At 40.3% G+C, this 15,972-nt stretch overlaps 1 protein-coding gene and 1 long non-coding RNA gene across 3 annotated transcripts; both read right to left on the bottom strand.

Moving 5' to 3' along the window:
- Positions 1–391: 391 nt before the first annotated feature.
- LOC135282897 (uncharacterized) lies at positions 392–3,759 on the bottom strand. The gene is made up of 4 exons (XR_010348882.1): positions 2,999–3,759; positions 2,282–2,394; positions 1,818–1,866; positions 392–650 (listed from the first exon to the last, which is right to left on the bottom strand). It is a non-coding gene; the product is annotated as an uncharacterized LOC135282897 (long non-coding RNA).
- An 883-nt stretch (positions 3,760–4,642) lies between these two features.
- On the bottom strand, positions 4,643–15,891 carry ZCCHC8 (zinc finger CCHC-type containing 8). 2 transcript variants are annotated; one of them, XM_064393087.1, is made up of 14 exons: positions 15,695–15,891; positions 14,899–14,941; positions 14,218–14,292; positions 13,625–13,730; positions 12,867–12,944; positions 12,446–12,549; positions 11,137–11,202; positions 10,106–10,169; positions 9,850–9,992; positions 9,006–9,148; positions 8,191–8,306; positions 7,410–7,493; positions 6,839–6,953; positions 4,643–6,124 (listed from the first exon to the last, which is right to left on the bottom strand). In XM_064393087.1, exons 1-14 carry the CDS (start codon positions 15,855–15,857, stop codon positions 5,328–5,330), a joined length of 2,097 nt encoding a protein of 698 aa, XP_064249157.1. In that variant the 5' UTR covers positions 15,858–15,891; the 3' UTR covers positions 4,643–5,327. The 2 variants fall into 2 exon arrangements, with proteins under 2 accessions (XP_064249157.1, XP_064249158.1); XM_064393088.1 differs by having other exon boundaries at positions 10,106–10,166.
- Positions 15,892–15,972: the final 81 nt, after the last annotated feature.

The raw sequence follows: 15,972 nt of genomic DNA, 5'->3' as shown, positions 1-15,972 counted from the left end.
TTGCTTTTTAAAAAAATGACCCTGCAGCCCCTAGCTATGGAAATAATCCCACAAAAATTGCAATAAGGGTAGAAACTGGAGAGTTGTACTAACTTTACAGAACACTTGCCTAAAATACCTGCTGGCTTGAGAGCTGCAGTGGTGAACCTCTGTGCTTCTTTCTGGTGGTGAAGATTTGAGCTCTCTGTACTGATCTAATGCTAACGTAGAATGGGTTTTTCTCTAAGTGTATCTATCATTCTCCATCATTAATTTGATGTTTTGTCTCTCAGTTAATTTGCCTCCATGTAAGTCCATCTCAAATGCTTGCAGTTCAGTGCACAGCATTAAAGTTGTACAAGCAATGTCAGACTGATGCACCTAGGACACAGCACAGCAACTGCAAGACAACTTAAAGATGAAAACTAAAAGTTGCAACGTTGTGCTGTTATTGTAGAACTTGTCATCATGTGGGAGCAGTAACAGTGGGGAAATAATGGATAAAATATGTTTAAATCTGTAAATAGTATGCTTCACTCCCTTGCAAGGCTATGGTAAAAATGTCCTGGACGAAGGCAAGAATTGAGAATGTCACACAGATCAAGGCAATGTGCCACTGTTTTTTCCAGTCATTTCCTACTGAACAGACTCAGCTTCAAGATCCTGTAGTCCTGTAGGAAAAAAAGAGATTCTGTTATCCATTCTTTCACCAGAATCAACTTCACACCATGAAAATGCAGCTTTGGAGCAACTGCAACTTGAGTTCCTCCCAGGTGGAAGTGGCTGACAGCCTCTGTGTACCAGTCTGCACCCGTAGGGCACAGCCAATTTGTAGGAATCATTGTAATAAAAGATCCTGGTACTATAAACCACATTCCTGTACAGGATTAGGTATGACTGAAAGCCAGAATATCTTTGATTCCAGTCCTGGTGGCTGTTTTCTGATCTGCATGATCAGATCAGTCAACAAATAATATATAGGCATTTTCATAATTCCACGAGAACAGGAATTGCTGGATGCTCCAGGGAAATTCAGGATGCCAACATAACTACTGGCATCCTGGCCACAAGCACAAGGCTCTTTAAAATTAGAATTCTTAATAATGTGGGAACACCAGTTGCAGTTGTTTCTGCCCTTTTTCAGATTTGTGAAGGCTCCAAGGTTGCTGAAGCTTTCTAAAGAGCTAAAATGTTGTCCTTAAAGAACTGAATGTAAGGATCTCTTGACAGAAGAAATCCATTTTCTATTCAATGGGATGTATTCACCCAAGTATGAGAATTCTGAGTAAAGATTTTTTTTTCCATCTGAATGATCTCTTCAATATGCACATCTGGCAATTCCTATACAGAACTGATGGTCACATCTGCTACAGAAAAGGCAGCTAATTGCTTTTTTTTTTTAATCTCAGAAGTGCTGCTTCAAAAATCCCAGCACTTGCACTATTATTTTCTGTAGTTTTTCTGTAAAGGCTGCTAGAAGTCTTTTCACTGCTCATGTACTTACTGCTTCCCTTCCCCAGGTCAGCCAGACTACCCAGCAGCAATAAAAGAAAAACCTCTCCAAACCCATGTTCTTTGGTGAGCTACTCAAGACAAGCTTTCATCCAATTTTACATTATTTTTTTCTACTCTAACGTGGGTAAAACAATGGAGAGCAGTATTTGAACAAATTAAAAAAAATAATTTCTGCATTCTGGTTTAAACAAGATAGTTAAATTAACAATAATGTTGCTCTTGATGAGTGTTTCATTTCCCTGATAACTGAGGAACCAGTCTATTAATAACGATGCAAATCATTCTAGCACTTATGTAAATAGCAATAAAAGCTGCATTCTCACCTACAGCGAAGCAAAGCAGAAGGATTCTGTTCCTATTGAGTGCTGAATTCTAAAGAAGGGGTAAATAAATGTTCATTCGGTCATGGGTGACAACTAAACACAAGTTGCTAAAAACCTTATGTAACATCTCTGCTGCTGTAGCTGTCTGAAGTCTAGGAAGTGTCCAATTGTCACAGTAATTACCAGGCTATTAAATCCATCCTGTTTTCTAAAAGCTGCTCCAGGAATCACGACCAATTCCTCCCTGTGACTCACCCCCTCCCACCCCCCAAAATGTAGCAATGACTCTGCACGGTATTCGCAGGAGCAGCACCAATCCTCAGTGGCATTCCCTTCCCCTTCCCAGGGCAGCACAGCCATGGCACAGAAGGAAGGTGCTACGGGCTTCCATGGCAACTGAAGCACTGGGATTACATTGGAGCTTTTTCCTCCTCTTCATTTCTCTTTTTCTTTTTTTTTTTTACCAGCTATGCTGCCTCACAGAGCTTGCAGTGAAATAATTATTTTTAGCAGCTCCCATGTCTTTCAGATATCTTCTAGAATCTCAGCTGTTTCTCTTTTCTTGACGTTTTGAGCGCTGTGAATTGGGTTATAAAAATTTAGAGTCAGAAATTTTGATCTTTTTAAGACACAACTTCCCACCTGACTGATACTCAGAATATCTTGCAGAGATTTGATTTTTTAGACGTGCATGAGCATTTAAAAATATTTTTGGTGTTCCAAGTGCTGTAAATAAACACAAGGACTACCCAACAGGAATCTGTGGGAAAGTGTGAGTGATGCCTGCTCATGCTATACCCACCTCATTACAGATTTTATTACTCATTCATTTTACGAAGCTCTAATCTAGGTTATTATGCCACACCCATCACCATGGGAATGGCACTTAAAAGGACCCAAAATACTTTGCTATTCAGCTTTTCCTTGGGACTTAAGAGTGTGATCTGATTGCAGTTTCAACATACAAAACCCATCTGAGTGGTTACAGCTGACAGATTAAAAACCTCACTAATTACAAACATCTTCAGTGCAACAATATGTAGCACTTGACAGAACAGTGAATTATAGATAAATAGCTAAAAGATGAATTCCTCATCATGAGGGAAGCAGCAGAGATAACTCCCCATCCCTAATTAACTGTGTCCTACAGCAGAGGTAAATACAGGAGGAGTTCTACTTACTGGTTCAGTTTTCTCACAGCACTATCCATGCTGACTGCCACCTCCAAAGAAAGGACAATTCCAAAGAGAAGATTTAAAAGAACAATTTTAAAGATACCTCTGAGTGCTCTCAGGGAATTCTGTATGATTTATCCTTATTTGAAGTTAAATTACTAAAATTAAATCCAGAAATTAAACAGTCCCTGCTTGCTTTTCTGAGATCAAAACATATAATAAAAATATTATTTTAAGAAATAAAACAAGCATTACAGGAACATTTATAACATGGCGGTTTGAAAGATAAAAGAATAACAAATGAAAATACTTTAGTCACAACTGTTTTGCTTATCTGTTGTGACCAATTAATTATGTGGAATGGTGATTGAGCATGGACCATACAGAGCACTGAAGGGTTCTAAGCACATAGAGATGATTTTTATCTTGTGTGCTCTCCTGCCTTGCTCACAGAAACCACCAGCACTCCTCTGGCTTAGGCTGCATGCCCTACTCAAGCAGCAGCATTTCCTAAGAGCCATTAAAACCAGATCTTTAAGGTGTGGTGAGAGAACTGCATGTTTCAAACATGAGCAGCACAACACACCCAGAAGGTGTGCACGGCAATCATCGCCTCCTGCCCTGCACCCCTTTATCACCCACGTGGCACTGAGGCAGCACACAAAGGCTCCTGTAAACTGTCATTACTGCCTTTTAACTCCATGGCAGGAGGAGGAAAAAGTGCCACACCTCCCTATGCTTCCCGACAGAGCTTTCTTTAAACGTGTATAGAAGGTGGAAACAGCACATTACTCTGTTAATCACTCATGTTATAAAAATACTATTTCTCCTATAAACTAGGAAGAAAAAAGCCATTCATTTTAGAACATATAATGAACATTTACCTTGACTTGCTTTCCAAGTGCAACCAAATAAACTCAACTGGTAAATGCTGCAAAAAGACTTTTCAGCCTCTCAAAATTCACACATAAAGGTGCTTTGGTTTTCCTGTAAATTTAGGGAGAAAAAAAAAAAGAGAAATAAATAAAGACTTTAACTGCTAAAAGTCTGGGGTTCTCCTTGAGATTCAAATGCAAAGTGTACCAGTATCATGTATGTTAAAGATCTTTGGGCAACAGGCACTAACTGCAAAGCTGAGAATCTGAAAGAATTAAGTTCACTCTCCGACATTACCTTACAGACATTCCCCTTCACAAGTTTTTTGTTAGATACTTGAAAATGCTTTGGTTTACTCTGCTTTACACGTGGCTGGGGAGACTTTTCCTGCATTTCTGGAAAGATAAATGCTTACATCAATCTAGTGCTCCCTCTCTTGGCACCTGAACGAGGTGCAGTCGCTTCAGCCACAGCTCCCTCCCGAGACAAGAAAGAAAAAGTGTTAGAACAATTAATCAGCATGATTATAACATTTCTAAGCATTCAGAAGTGGGCAGCTCTTCAGATGATGAAATCTGAATGTTATGGCAAGGTTCTGTTTAAGTAGCTAAGGGAATTTTAACAGTTTCTTGATTAAGAAAACCTGAAGCTGACAGCTTCTTAAAATATTTCACTATACTCATTCATTTTGCTCAGCTTGTTTCCCCAATTTTCTTCAGCAGCTGATTTTCAAAAACCAGCATTTTGCTGCTTCAGGACTCCAATTAAAAGCTCTTTAGCTAAAAGCTCATTTATTAAACCTCTGTAGACAACCACGAACATGTCTGTACAGCAAGTTTACATGAAGGACGATGCTACAAAAGATACAGTGGCAATTAAAACAGACCCACATAAATAATTTATAAAAATACTTGAAATGGTGAAAATAGCACTGTAATCCCCAAGTATTTTCTTCCAATTGTCAGGACTTTGATGTGGGAAATCTTAACATCGGACCTTTTTAAAAACATTCAGAATATATTAAACTTATCTACAGGGTAATTAGCAAAATGTATAAAGTATAGATTATTGTACAAAGGACAGATATTAAAAAAATCACCAATCCACCTGAAACTCAAGGACAATATAAATCTTAGCCAAAATAATGAACACCAAACCACAAACTCTGCATTTTAGAGTCTCGAGTATTGGCAAATAAAATGGTCTTAACAAATCGTCAGTCCTGTTATTCCTTAGTGGAAGCTTGCAATTTGGGAAAATTCCACATTTTCTGGCTGCACTGGTGGTCCTGGTCAAGATGGAAACCTGCACTGACTTCAACACCAAGGAAGAATAGGACAGACCTGCATTTGTCAAGATTTTCTCTTTTCCATAAGATGAGGGAGATTATCTGAGTTTGTAAAACTGGTGGGGAAACAGAAGGGATTTGGATATAAGAAAACAAAAGACCAGTTAAGATTCAAGTCTTTTTCTTTTGCTGGTTCCTTGGGGAGTTTTTTAACAGGCTTCTTATCCGTAGATAAACCCCAGTTGATTCTGCCATATTTTCAAACTCAAATGGTGTGATGCCTGCAGCAAACTTGCTCATGTCAGGAACAAGTCCAGATTTTTTCACAGATGATCCAGTGCTCGTGGGCACTTTATTACCAGCTGTGTTTTCCCCCTCATTAACCTCGGGGTTGGCAGCAGGCAGGGTGTCATGCAGCAGGCCTTCAGAAACTGCATTATCAGGATTTTCCTTTAAGTCAAGCAAACTGCCCTCTAGATTGGGACTGGTTAGAGAATGTTCATTTTCTGGGATCTGCTCACTGATGTCAGCAAACTCTGTTTCCACTGAGATCACTTTCTCAGGTGACCTGACTTCTGCAACAAGATCTGCTTCATTCCTGGCTGGGGATGATGTCAGGGAATTCCCAGTTAAAGGTGTGTCAACAGGAATATCAGAGTCACTGTTTGTGCTCTCCGCCTGCTCCAGCGCTGCCCAGATTAACCTCTGCTGCTCCTCCAGCTCCTCCAGGGTCAGCGTGTCCTCATCCATCACCGAGTCCACTATTTTGGGCTGAGGACTGTCAGAGTTTGGTGGTGGGGTAGTCCTGGGGAGGGGAGAGTGGGTGGGGGTGGAAGGCTGAGGGGGTGTGAGTGGGGGTGTTCCTCGGGGCACAGGTGGAGGAGTGGACACGGATGGAGACCCAGGCGGCAGAGGAGGCTGGAACTGAAAACTGTTGGGAGTTTGAGATCTCTGTGCTCCTTCCAGATCTACAAAGAGATTAAAAGACACCTTTTAGAACCTGAAATCTGACCAGGACAAGATTCAAAGTGCCAGTGTTCTGATTAACTACCAGATTTACGTCTTCTCATCCTTGTTTTTCAGCTGAGACAGAACAAGCTTTGTGAGGCTTTTCATATCCACCAAAGCTATCTTTTTTGGGATTTTAACTCTGCCAGCCATTCAAGGAAAAAAAATTACTCTTGAAGTTATTAAGAACAAACCCATTCCACCCTGAGACCCACTGAAGGATTCCTCATGGCAGATTTCAAAAGGAAAGCCAGAAGTTTCTCCAGCTGCTCTAACACTTAGCATCGAATCCTCCTCGGAGTTTGCCTCATTTTTAAGAAGCTGTAAGCTTACAAATTTATGTTATTTCATCCAAATATTTAGGGATTTGGGGGTCTTAACAGAAATTTCTTTAGGATGCTCCTGGAGTAAAGAGGTCAGAACTTTTAACTTAACATTGCAATTGCTCTGAGCACACCTGAAACCTCCTGCTTGGTATTAGAAGATATAAAAAGCACAGTGACAATGACAGCAAATGCCACTGCAGCAGGACAATGCTGGTCTGTCAACCTTTAATTACCACCAAAATACTAACACACTGGCTTCTCCCTTTAACTCTCACATTTCAGTTCAGAGCAAGTTACTTTGAAAATAAAAGCTGAAACCAGGAAAAACAAAAATCAGAGTGACTGTACCAGAGTCCAGGTCCATGTCAGCTGCTGCTACCTCTGAGGTTTCTTCTCTTGGTCGTTTGGAATGACGGGACTTTGACTGAGGGGCAGCCCTTTTGCTGCTGGATTTTGGACTTGGCTGCAGAGGAATTAACCACAAAACCACAAAGAATTAGTATTCTACTGTACAGAGTAACATTTCCAGCTGTAAGAATTAAAGCAATTTTGTAACTGTGCAATCATTGGGAACCCAGTGTGTAAATAGACACTGACATTTGAGGGATGCCATGGCCATGAAAACCAAGCTTCTCATTTATTAGGGGAATCAGGAACTTCCAGGCTGTGTAAATTCATAGCAATTTTTTTTCCAAACTGCTTACAAATCTTTGCACAACTGGGATCTGCATATATTAAGTGAAATAACAATTAATTTTAAACATGAAGCTATTTTTTGTTAAAACAGATAAGCCAGCCTCACTAGGTCAATAAAAAGTCTGTCCCCTTGTGCAGAAAGAAGATAAAAGCAAGAAATCATCATGACCTACACTAACTAAAAGAAAACATTGTTTTTTTTAAATCAAGGAGATATATTCACCTCTTGATAATTAGAAAGGTAGTGAGCAAAAACATCCTTCTGTTGAGATGGCTGCATGGGGATGGAACCAAACATCTGCCACTCCTACAGCAAAAAGAAAAAAAAAGAAAAGAGAAATAATGTTGCATATGATTGGTTAATAACACTGAATGAAAAAACACTAAATGGGCAAATGTAAAGGTGCAAATGCACAAGTGCTTCTTTTTAATGCTCAGGCATTCAGAGCAGTGATGGAATTCAGTGATAGGAGGTTAAAATGCTTCTGAAGATGAAAGTGCAGCACCCACAGGAGATTTCTTTGGTGCTCTGTGCTGAAGAGGGCACTCACCATGTGGCTCTTCTGCTATGACTTGTTTAATTCCAGTTGTTAAAGAGCTTTGCAGAGGTTGTACACTGGTCTGATGCAATTTTTGTGATCAAAATTATAATTATGGAAACACCCACAGTGATTTTCATATTCCAAGATCATTCAGAAAATTTACATGTACAGAAAAATCAGCCATTCATGTGTGAAGCTTTGTGTTTAAAAAACACCAAACTATCCTTCCAGGCTCCTGCTGGTCTCATAATGGAAATAATGCCCACAGAAGCACTGTCAGACCCTAGCACAAGAATCAAGACAAGTACCAGTTGTCACCTTAACTACAACCCCCAAAACAAGGGCTTAAAAAGAAGAGTCTTAAAAGGGAATTGTCAGATGCAGTTACAAAACATTAACTCTTGGCCAAAAGCAATTCCTGTCACTCAGCACATTGTTCAGAAGGCAGAGAAAGCTACTTACATCTGGGATCCCACTGGGAGTGGATATATTAAAACCTGGGTAATTTATCAACTTGGACACATCGTAAGTGACACGTTTGGGCCGGGGAGAGCCCTCATCTTCTGCTTCAACTTCACCTATAGTGGAATTTAATTATTATTGATGTTAATTAAGAACGCCACTGAAAAAAATCCACAGGATTTAAGAACAGGAGTTTGGAATGGAAGTACTGATAAAAGGTTTTGAAATCCAGAGAGGCAGGAACACTGACAAAATCCATCAGATACAGGCATGAAACATCCCTAGAAACCTAACTGGGTATTCCTACACAACTGCTCTTCATGTACCATTGCCACCCTCAGAATCTGGCATCAGGACTGTTGTGAGATGCAGCATAAAAAATGGTCATTAGCAAAAACATGGTCAATTACTTAAGTTAGGTTCCAAGGAATGTGTTGTTTGCTTGCTAGTGGGTTTGTTCCTGTGTAAGAGGGTCTATGGCTTCTCCCATGAAAAATAAGAGAAAAGGGGAGAGGAAATTGGACAAGAAGAAATCTGCAAGTCTTGCAATTTCACAACTCCAGGTTCCAACAGTGAAATCCCACAAACAGTTTCCCATCTTTGCAACACAGCCATTATGGAATTTGTTTTGTTGTTACATCACAGCTGATAAAAGGTGTATTTTTACATGAATAAAACGACTTGATTTGCAATTTTCTCACCCTTCCACGAGGGAGATGAAGGTTTACAAACCAGTCACTGCATTATCTCCTGAGGAGGATGCAGCCAGCACACAGCCCCACAGCAAAGCTGCATGCCAGCCCCACAGTGCTCACCTTTGCCATCATACAGAGCCAGCCCTGAGTGCTCCATCTCAGCCTCCTTGAGCCAGCCCGGGGGGTAGCCCAGCTGCCGCATGCGGTAAATGAACGGGGGCAGGCTCTTGTCTGTCACACCAAGGGCATCCTGAAGGACCCCACTGAGCCAAGAAAGCAAACAGAAGACAAAATGTCATCCAGAAAAATCCCTTAATTGGTCACAAAAGGTTAGGAATGTTTTGTGGAGTTTGCAGCTGTCAAGGTAAAATAGCTGAGTTGTAACTCAAAGTGTGTTGTATTTCCACCCCAGATATAAATGAAGATCAGATCTGATATTAAACAGAACTTTTTGCCTTGCTTATATGCTTAAACACTTTATTAGATTTAATTCTACACCAAGAATAACATACTTGACCTGCTGCTTCTGACTCATGGCCTTGACTGCAGCTATCAACAGGAAGGGTGGACCCTGACATGAATTTACTGGTGATTTTTTTGGAGACTGCCACACAATACTATGATTTCTCTGAACATTTTGAATAGAGAGGAAGGGACACTCAAAGCTCAAAATGTGCAGACTTTTTTAGTATGTGCATACATTTTTAGTAGGAACATAATACAATTTGAGAAGTCAAAGAGTAATATTTATCACCCTGCATTAGAGAAAGGGTAGGACTGTCAAGCCAGCAGTGAGTTTTCATTTGAAAGATATCTATCTCTACAATTTATTCAAATTCTATTTAACAAATTCTAACATAACAGTTAAGAGCAGCAGGTGGACTTAATAAACTGGCAATTAAAATCTGGCACTCCAAAGGCAGAAGATGTATTCCAGAAAAGCAAATGGAAAGAAAAGAGATACCTAATTACTCCTGGCTTAAATTTTCCAAACCTCTCTTCTACTTCTTCTGCATGGTAACGCTGCTGAAAATTCTGATTGCTCGAATCACCACAAGCTTCCAAAAACTCCTTTCTCTTCTCATTTATACGAGCTGCATTTCGTGGCTTAAAGATAACACAATTGGGAAGTTTAGAGTTGGACAACTCACAATTTACGCACTCCTTCACCCAACACCAAGCCTGGAGAGCAGCAGTCTTTGGAATGCTGGTGACTTTACCTTTGGGCAGTCCTTCATTTGATGGTCTTCAGAACCACAATTGAAACAATGAGGTTTGGGCCTGCTTGAAAAATGCACAACAAATTAAACCTGAAAACAACTCTGCAATCTTAAATACACCTAATTATTTTCATTCTTGACAGATTTTAAGGTTTAGACTTGAGAAAGGCAAAACCAAAAGCAAAGACTGCTGATGTCATGTGCTGTCTTCTGCTCCTTTTAAACTTATATCAATCCTTAACTGGAGAATATTGCTGATTGCACAGTGCTAAGGAGAACACTGGAAAGGAGGAAAGGGCAGAGGGAAATAGGAAATGGTGTCATCTGATCCCTTCCACAATACTGGGAATCAGCAGAAACAAACAGCAGAGCACAAACATTTCTTTGGAAAGTCCTGGCCCACAGTTTCAAGTAATTCATTTTGTGAAACTGCCCTGAAAACCTGGAATGGAACTGCAGCTGGCTTCAACTTAAATCTTCCTTGTAAATTCACACCATGGCAGGAAACATTTGCAATATTACTGGGGTGAAATACCAAGATTATAGAGGAAGATTTATTTTTCTGAACATTCATTTTTACTGAATTAGGATGGGAACCAGAAGTGGAGAGAAAAAGTGTCCAAGGTAACTCCAGCTGGAAACTGAATTTCCTTCACTTCTGACCTCCCATAAAAACTACACCATCAACTCTCAGATCAGCCTGTCTTAAAAATCTATCAAATAAGTCAGACAGGAGTTGTTCTAGAGAACAGTAACCATGACACAACACCAGTGCAAGGAAGACAAACCAAGCACTAAAAAGACAAGAAACAGAAGAACTAAGTAAAAAAATTCAGAAAGTTTTCACTGACTTTAGGCCCTTCCTAAAGAAACTCAATAAAAAGACAGATTCACTGACTGCAACGCTCAGCTCTGCCTTATTTAATTTAAATACTGCTCAAGTATGTCCAAGGGTTTATTAACTGGGCAATAATCACAGAGTGCATTTGAACTTTTCAGCTCAAAACTTTACATTTAAGAATAATACAAACCTTTTGGGTTTTACTTGTATTTCTTGTCCATCTAGGGAGAGAATCTGGCTGAAAACTTGCTGATATCTTTAGATTTCAATAAGGAACTGCTACTGGATGAAGCAAAATTTCAATTTTGTTTAAAATACCAATGAACACTGAATAGTGCTTTGAACAGAACACTGACTTAGCTGCATTGTTACAAATGGGTCCTTGATAAGAAGTCCTGAGTATAAACTATAAAATGGTATCTACTACAAAGTGTTTGCTAAGATGAGCTTGTGCTGTTTCCTCCTACAAATTTCTACCCCATACTTTATCAGCACTTGCTAAAACTACAACCCTCTTGTTTACAGGCAGAAATTTCCAGATAATAATTCTGAAATGTTTCACAGTAATCTTATTAAACCACATTTTGATAGAGTTTCAAAATGACAGGTTCACTGAGAGCAGTACTGTGGTGGTTTAGAAGCCAGTGCCTGATTTCACTCAGAATCACTTCAGCCACAATTAATGTGGCATTTAAGGAGAAATTCCCATTAGGCATCTACTTCCTTCACCCAGAGTTTGGGAGATTGTAAATTTGCAATTGATGTTCAGATACCAGTAATTTTCTAACACTGACATGACCTTGATTACAAGCTTAAGAACTGGATATTGCAGAAATGAACTCTGAAACTGCTTCTTGTCCTGAGTCCTTCCAGGACAGAAACAACACTGGAAGCCAGGGGGGATGCTGTTACTTGAGAAATTCCTTGTCCAATTTCTTTTGTCATGGAAGACATCAATATTAAAAAACATTTCAACATTTCCCAGCTTCTTCAGCATTTCCCTCAATTCCACTTTTTAAGCATTGCCCTTAATAAGCAATAAAGAACCAGCTTTAAAATGGATGCATGTTAAGAGCATACCATAATTAAATTTTAAAATTTAATTTGGAAAAAAGCATTTCACAGCCTGTCTGAGCTTCCCAAACCCTTTTCCTCTCTCAGAGAGTGGATTTTATGGATGGAGAATACTTATTCAATCTGCAATGAGCTGTCATTCCAAACCTGACTAGGGACAAGGAAATCCCAAAATTCACAAGATTTATGGGGATAAGGCATTCACTCTCAGGATAGCAATCAGCAGGTCAATTATATCAAAATACTTATTTGTTTTGAATAAAAAAATCCATTAATTACTCATTAAATCACCCCATCTATAATGCCTGGTATGGTTTTGCTAGAAACACACAATCCACTGAAGAGAATTTGAGTTCAATTTACCCACTGGAATTCTTTGGATTTGACACATGGAAAAAAGAAAGGTGTTTTAGCAAACAGGATACTTAGGTATTTCCCATCCTTCTGTCAGCTGTGGATTCTCATTTAAAATTGGCTGTCCCAGTTTATCGAGACAAAAATTGGTAAAATACAGAACACTTCCTACAACCTGCAGAAAAAAAGTCAGAGAATTGTCAGAAATGTGTCAGTACTTAGGTGAGATTGGTAGCATTTCTAGAAATTTACACTGCTTCAAATACTTCCAGGCTTTTTTCCCCCATTCTCTAAGAATTTACAATTAATACAAGCCCAAACCTGTATACATAAGATTTTTTTTGCACTGCTGTAGCCCAAACATGCTGAATTTAAATTTAATTTATCAGTGTAATAACAGCAGTTAAGAGATCTTATTTTAATGGCAGTGTACAGTGAATGTGGAGAGTGAAGATTCAGACCTACCATGGAAGAGCACAGTCAAAAACTTACACTAAAAGCTTCTTTCACTTTTTTAGCAGAACTTGAGCTGGTTCCTTTAGAGTCCTCTTCCAAAACAATGCTGGAGGGCTGACAGGGAAAGCAAAACCAAAAATAATTCACTTGAATCAACCTGAATTAGTGATGTAAAAGGCACAGAATGTGGGGTGCAGCTTCTCCCCTTTCACCAAGGGCAGGATGGAGATGAAGCTTCCCACAGCCCAAAGCATGACACAGCTCCTTTGCAAGGCTTTCTTGATGAGAAACACACTGCAAAATTGCATTTTCATTCTCAGCAAAAAAGCCAAGGGAAAGACAGAGAGAAATGTGCCATTCCACTTTCAAAGTAAATGCTAAGTTAAGAATAAAAATTTTAAACCAGGAAGAGAAAGGGTAAATTTTCAGATTCTGTTGTTCTTCTGTTTTCTTATATATACTTGGAGATGGGCCAAACACTATCAGAAGACACATGAAGCATTCTTCTTAATTATTTAAACCAACTTAATTAATTTAATAATTTTCTTTCACTGACAGTTAATTAAATTAATTTTGTTTCACTGAAATTTCACTAGGGAAAATTTTCAAGAAGCATTTTCATGGGCAGAAAGGCTCTTTCCTTTCTCTCTATTTTTTGGAACAAACAGTTGTAAAACATTTATTTGACATTTACTTAATTTGATTTTTGTCACTGTTTAACAGTGCAATATTTCATTATTCTCATTACAGGGATGGAGAAGCAGCATTCTGTAACAATTTGAGTTTTAAAGTACCTGTGGTTTAGCATTCAAGTGTGACTTTTCTTGTTCACTTTTCTTCTGCTCTTCATATTTTTGAACTAAACTATAAATAAAATCTTCAATTTCTTGATGATATCGCCTGAAATTAAGGAGAGAGAGATGAAGATGTGAGCAAGGCTGAAACAAAGGGAAGATATCTCTTTTCTTAAGCACTTATCATTCACTAAATAACTTAGAAAAGGGGAAAATCCAATTCTTTATTGCCCTCTCAACCCCCACCAACACAAATGCAATCTGATATTGAGAGGACAAGAGTGTGGCAAAAAATCAACCCAGAGGCAAGGAAAAATTAATTTCTTCTGTTTTACCCACAACATTCCTGAAATTCAAATTCTTCAGACTCACTCCAAGCTCCTGGAAGTCTCCCTTCATTTCATGGCCAAAGCAGATATTGCTGAGGAACAGAACTCTGTCACACTGCCCCTTATCCCTTCTCCCCTCCAAGCTTTCAACAGTTCATGTTACTGAATAAAATCTACATCCACAATCTGGGCACAGCACTGTTAGATCCAAACAAACAAAAAAAAAGCCCCCATGTCCTGTCAGGATTGTTTTTTCATACTTACTTAGTAATGACATTGTTCATAAATAAAATCTGCAACAGAGGTCCATCAACTTTGGGGTTTTCCACGGAGATTCCACTGGAACAGCACAGAACACAGACAGTGGGTACAGGAAATATTCCCCATCAGTTTTAGCACAGCTCAGGCTGGACCCCACAGGGGCAGGAAGGTTTGGTCAACACAAAAATCTGTATTTTTAAAGTCCACTTAACAGAAATTATCCTCTTAAGCAAAGCAGGTTGGTGTGAGGTAGAAGCATCCCCCAGAAATATTTAATTCTGTATGAAGAGAATTCTCTTTCTGCTATAATTTCAATAAACTTACACAACCTTCTAACTACAATTCATTCAACCATTTGAGTGTAATTTTTTCTCACTGCTGAACTTATACATCAAAACTGGTTCCCTGAAGACCAAGGGAGTTTCATTAAACAGATACACACAAATAAATAAAAGTTACAGCAACACCAACTGAGTTCCTGCTAATCAACTCCAAAAGATTTTCAGGAACTGGAATGGCATTTTAGAAGCCCAACACCTGAACAGGGATTGGGACATGGAAACAAGACCTGGCAGATTGTTACCACAGACAGCTTTTGTCTTAGATAAACTGTGTTTATATATACAATATAAGTATCTTCTTTCCATATAATTCATACAGTGTTTCAAGTCAGCATTAACATACCTAGGACGAGTCAGAATTCTCAGCTTCCTTTTAAGTTCCTGATGTTAACTTAGTGTTAAGGACTACAATTTTCTTTGGAAGACACAAACCCACACGCAAGGCAAGAAAACACTGAGCAAGAGTTTCACAGAACAACAAAAGGGGTTTGAGTCCTTCCCTTTCACTGCACAGGGGATTATTTAAAAACCCACCTGTTGCTGGAGAAACACAATAATTTGGAAAAAAGGAAAAGAAAAAAGAAAAGAGGACTAGCTGTGACAATCCAAATAGTGCCATTCAATACATGCAATGATTATATTAACAGATTCATAGTATTTTATTTTATAAATATCTGTGATCATCATGAAAAGAAAGGTAATGGTAGTCCATATGTACTTGTAAATGGGAAATAAATCATAACACGTTTCAAATTCCACTCTGCTGCAGCGGCAAACCCAAAAACCCTTTAGAAAACCTGCCACAACTGAACTATTTGCAATTATTCGTACTGAGTTAAAAGGCAGAACCAGGGATTCAGTGAGAGCCGTTTCAACACCCGGCCCGCACCCCGCACCCCGCGGCGGGCCCGGCCGCTCTGGGATAAAAGTTTCCATGGAAAACGTGCTCTGAGGGAGCCGGGAGCACCCGGAGCTCCCGCAGCGCCCAGCTCAGCCTCTCCCCCCGAGCCCCGGCGGACACCGAGGGCTCGCTCCCGCAGCCCCTGAGGGCCGGCAGCGGCTGGCCCGGAAGGGAACGCGCGGCAGCGGCGCGCCCGCCTCCGCGCCCGCCGCGGGCCCTGCCTCTCCCGCCAGGATATTCTCCGCCCGCAGGCGCTGCACGGTCTCGTCGCGGTCGCGCAGCCGCTCGTAGAGCTGCAGCAGCGGGTCCGGCTCCTGCAGGGCGGGCGGCGAGGGCGGCCCGGGCTCGCCCTCCAGCTGCCCGAAGAGCTCGCGGTCCCCGAAGTCCACCTCCGCCGCCATCTTGGCCGCCGCAGGAAGGGCGGGGCGGGGGGCAAAGGGCGGCGGGAAACGCGGGGCGGGCGGGACATCGCAAACCGCGGACTACAACTCCCAGCGTGCATCGGGGCGGCCGGCC

This window comes from Passer domesticus, chromosome 17 (genome assembly GCF_036417665.1).
Source record: "Passer domesticus isolate bPasDom1 chromosome 17, bPasDom1.hap1, whole genome shotgun sequence".
Taxonomy (NCBI): domain Eukaryota; kingdom Metazoa; phylum Chordata; class Aves; order Passeriformes; family Passeridae; genus Passer; species Passer domesticus.
This window is presented reverse-complemented; position numbering and strand designations above follow the sequence as displayed.

Coding starts and splice junctions, on each gene's coding strand:
- ZCCHC8 (XM_064393087.1), bottom strand. CDS start 15,857: ATGGCGGCGGAGGTGGACTTCGGGGACCGCGAGCTCTTCGGGCAGCTG. Junction 12,945..13,624: donor ACTTGAATGCTAAACCACAG/GTACTTTAAAAC, acceptor TTTCCCTGTCAG/CCCTCCAGCATTGTTTTGGA. Junction 8,307..9,005: donor GGCTCTGTATGATGGCAAAG/GTGAGCACTGTG, acceptor ATTCCACTATAG/GTGAAGTTGAAGCAGAAGAT.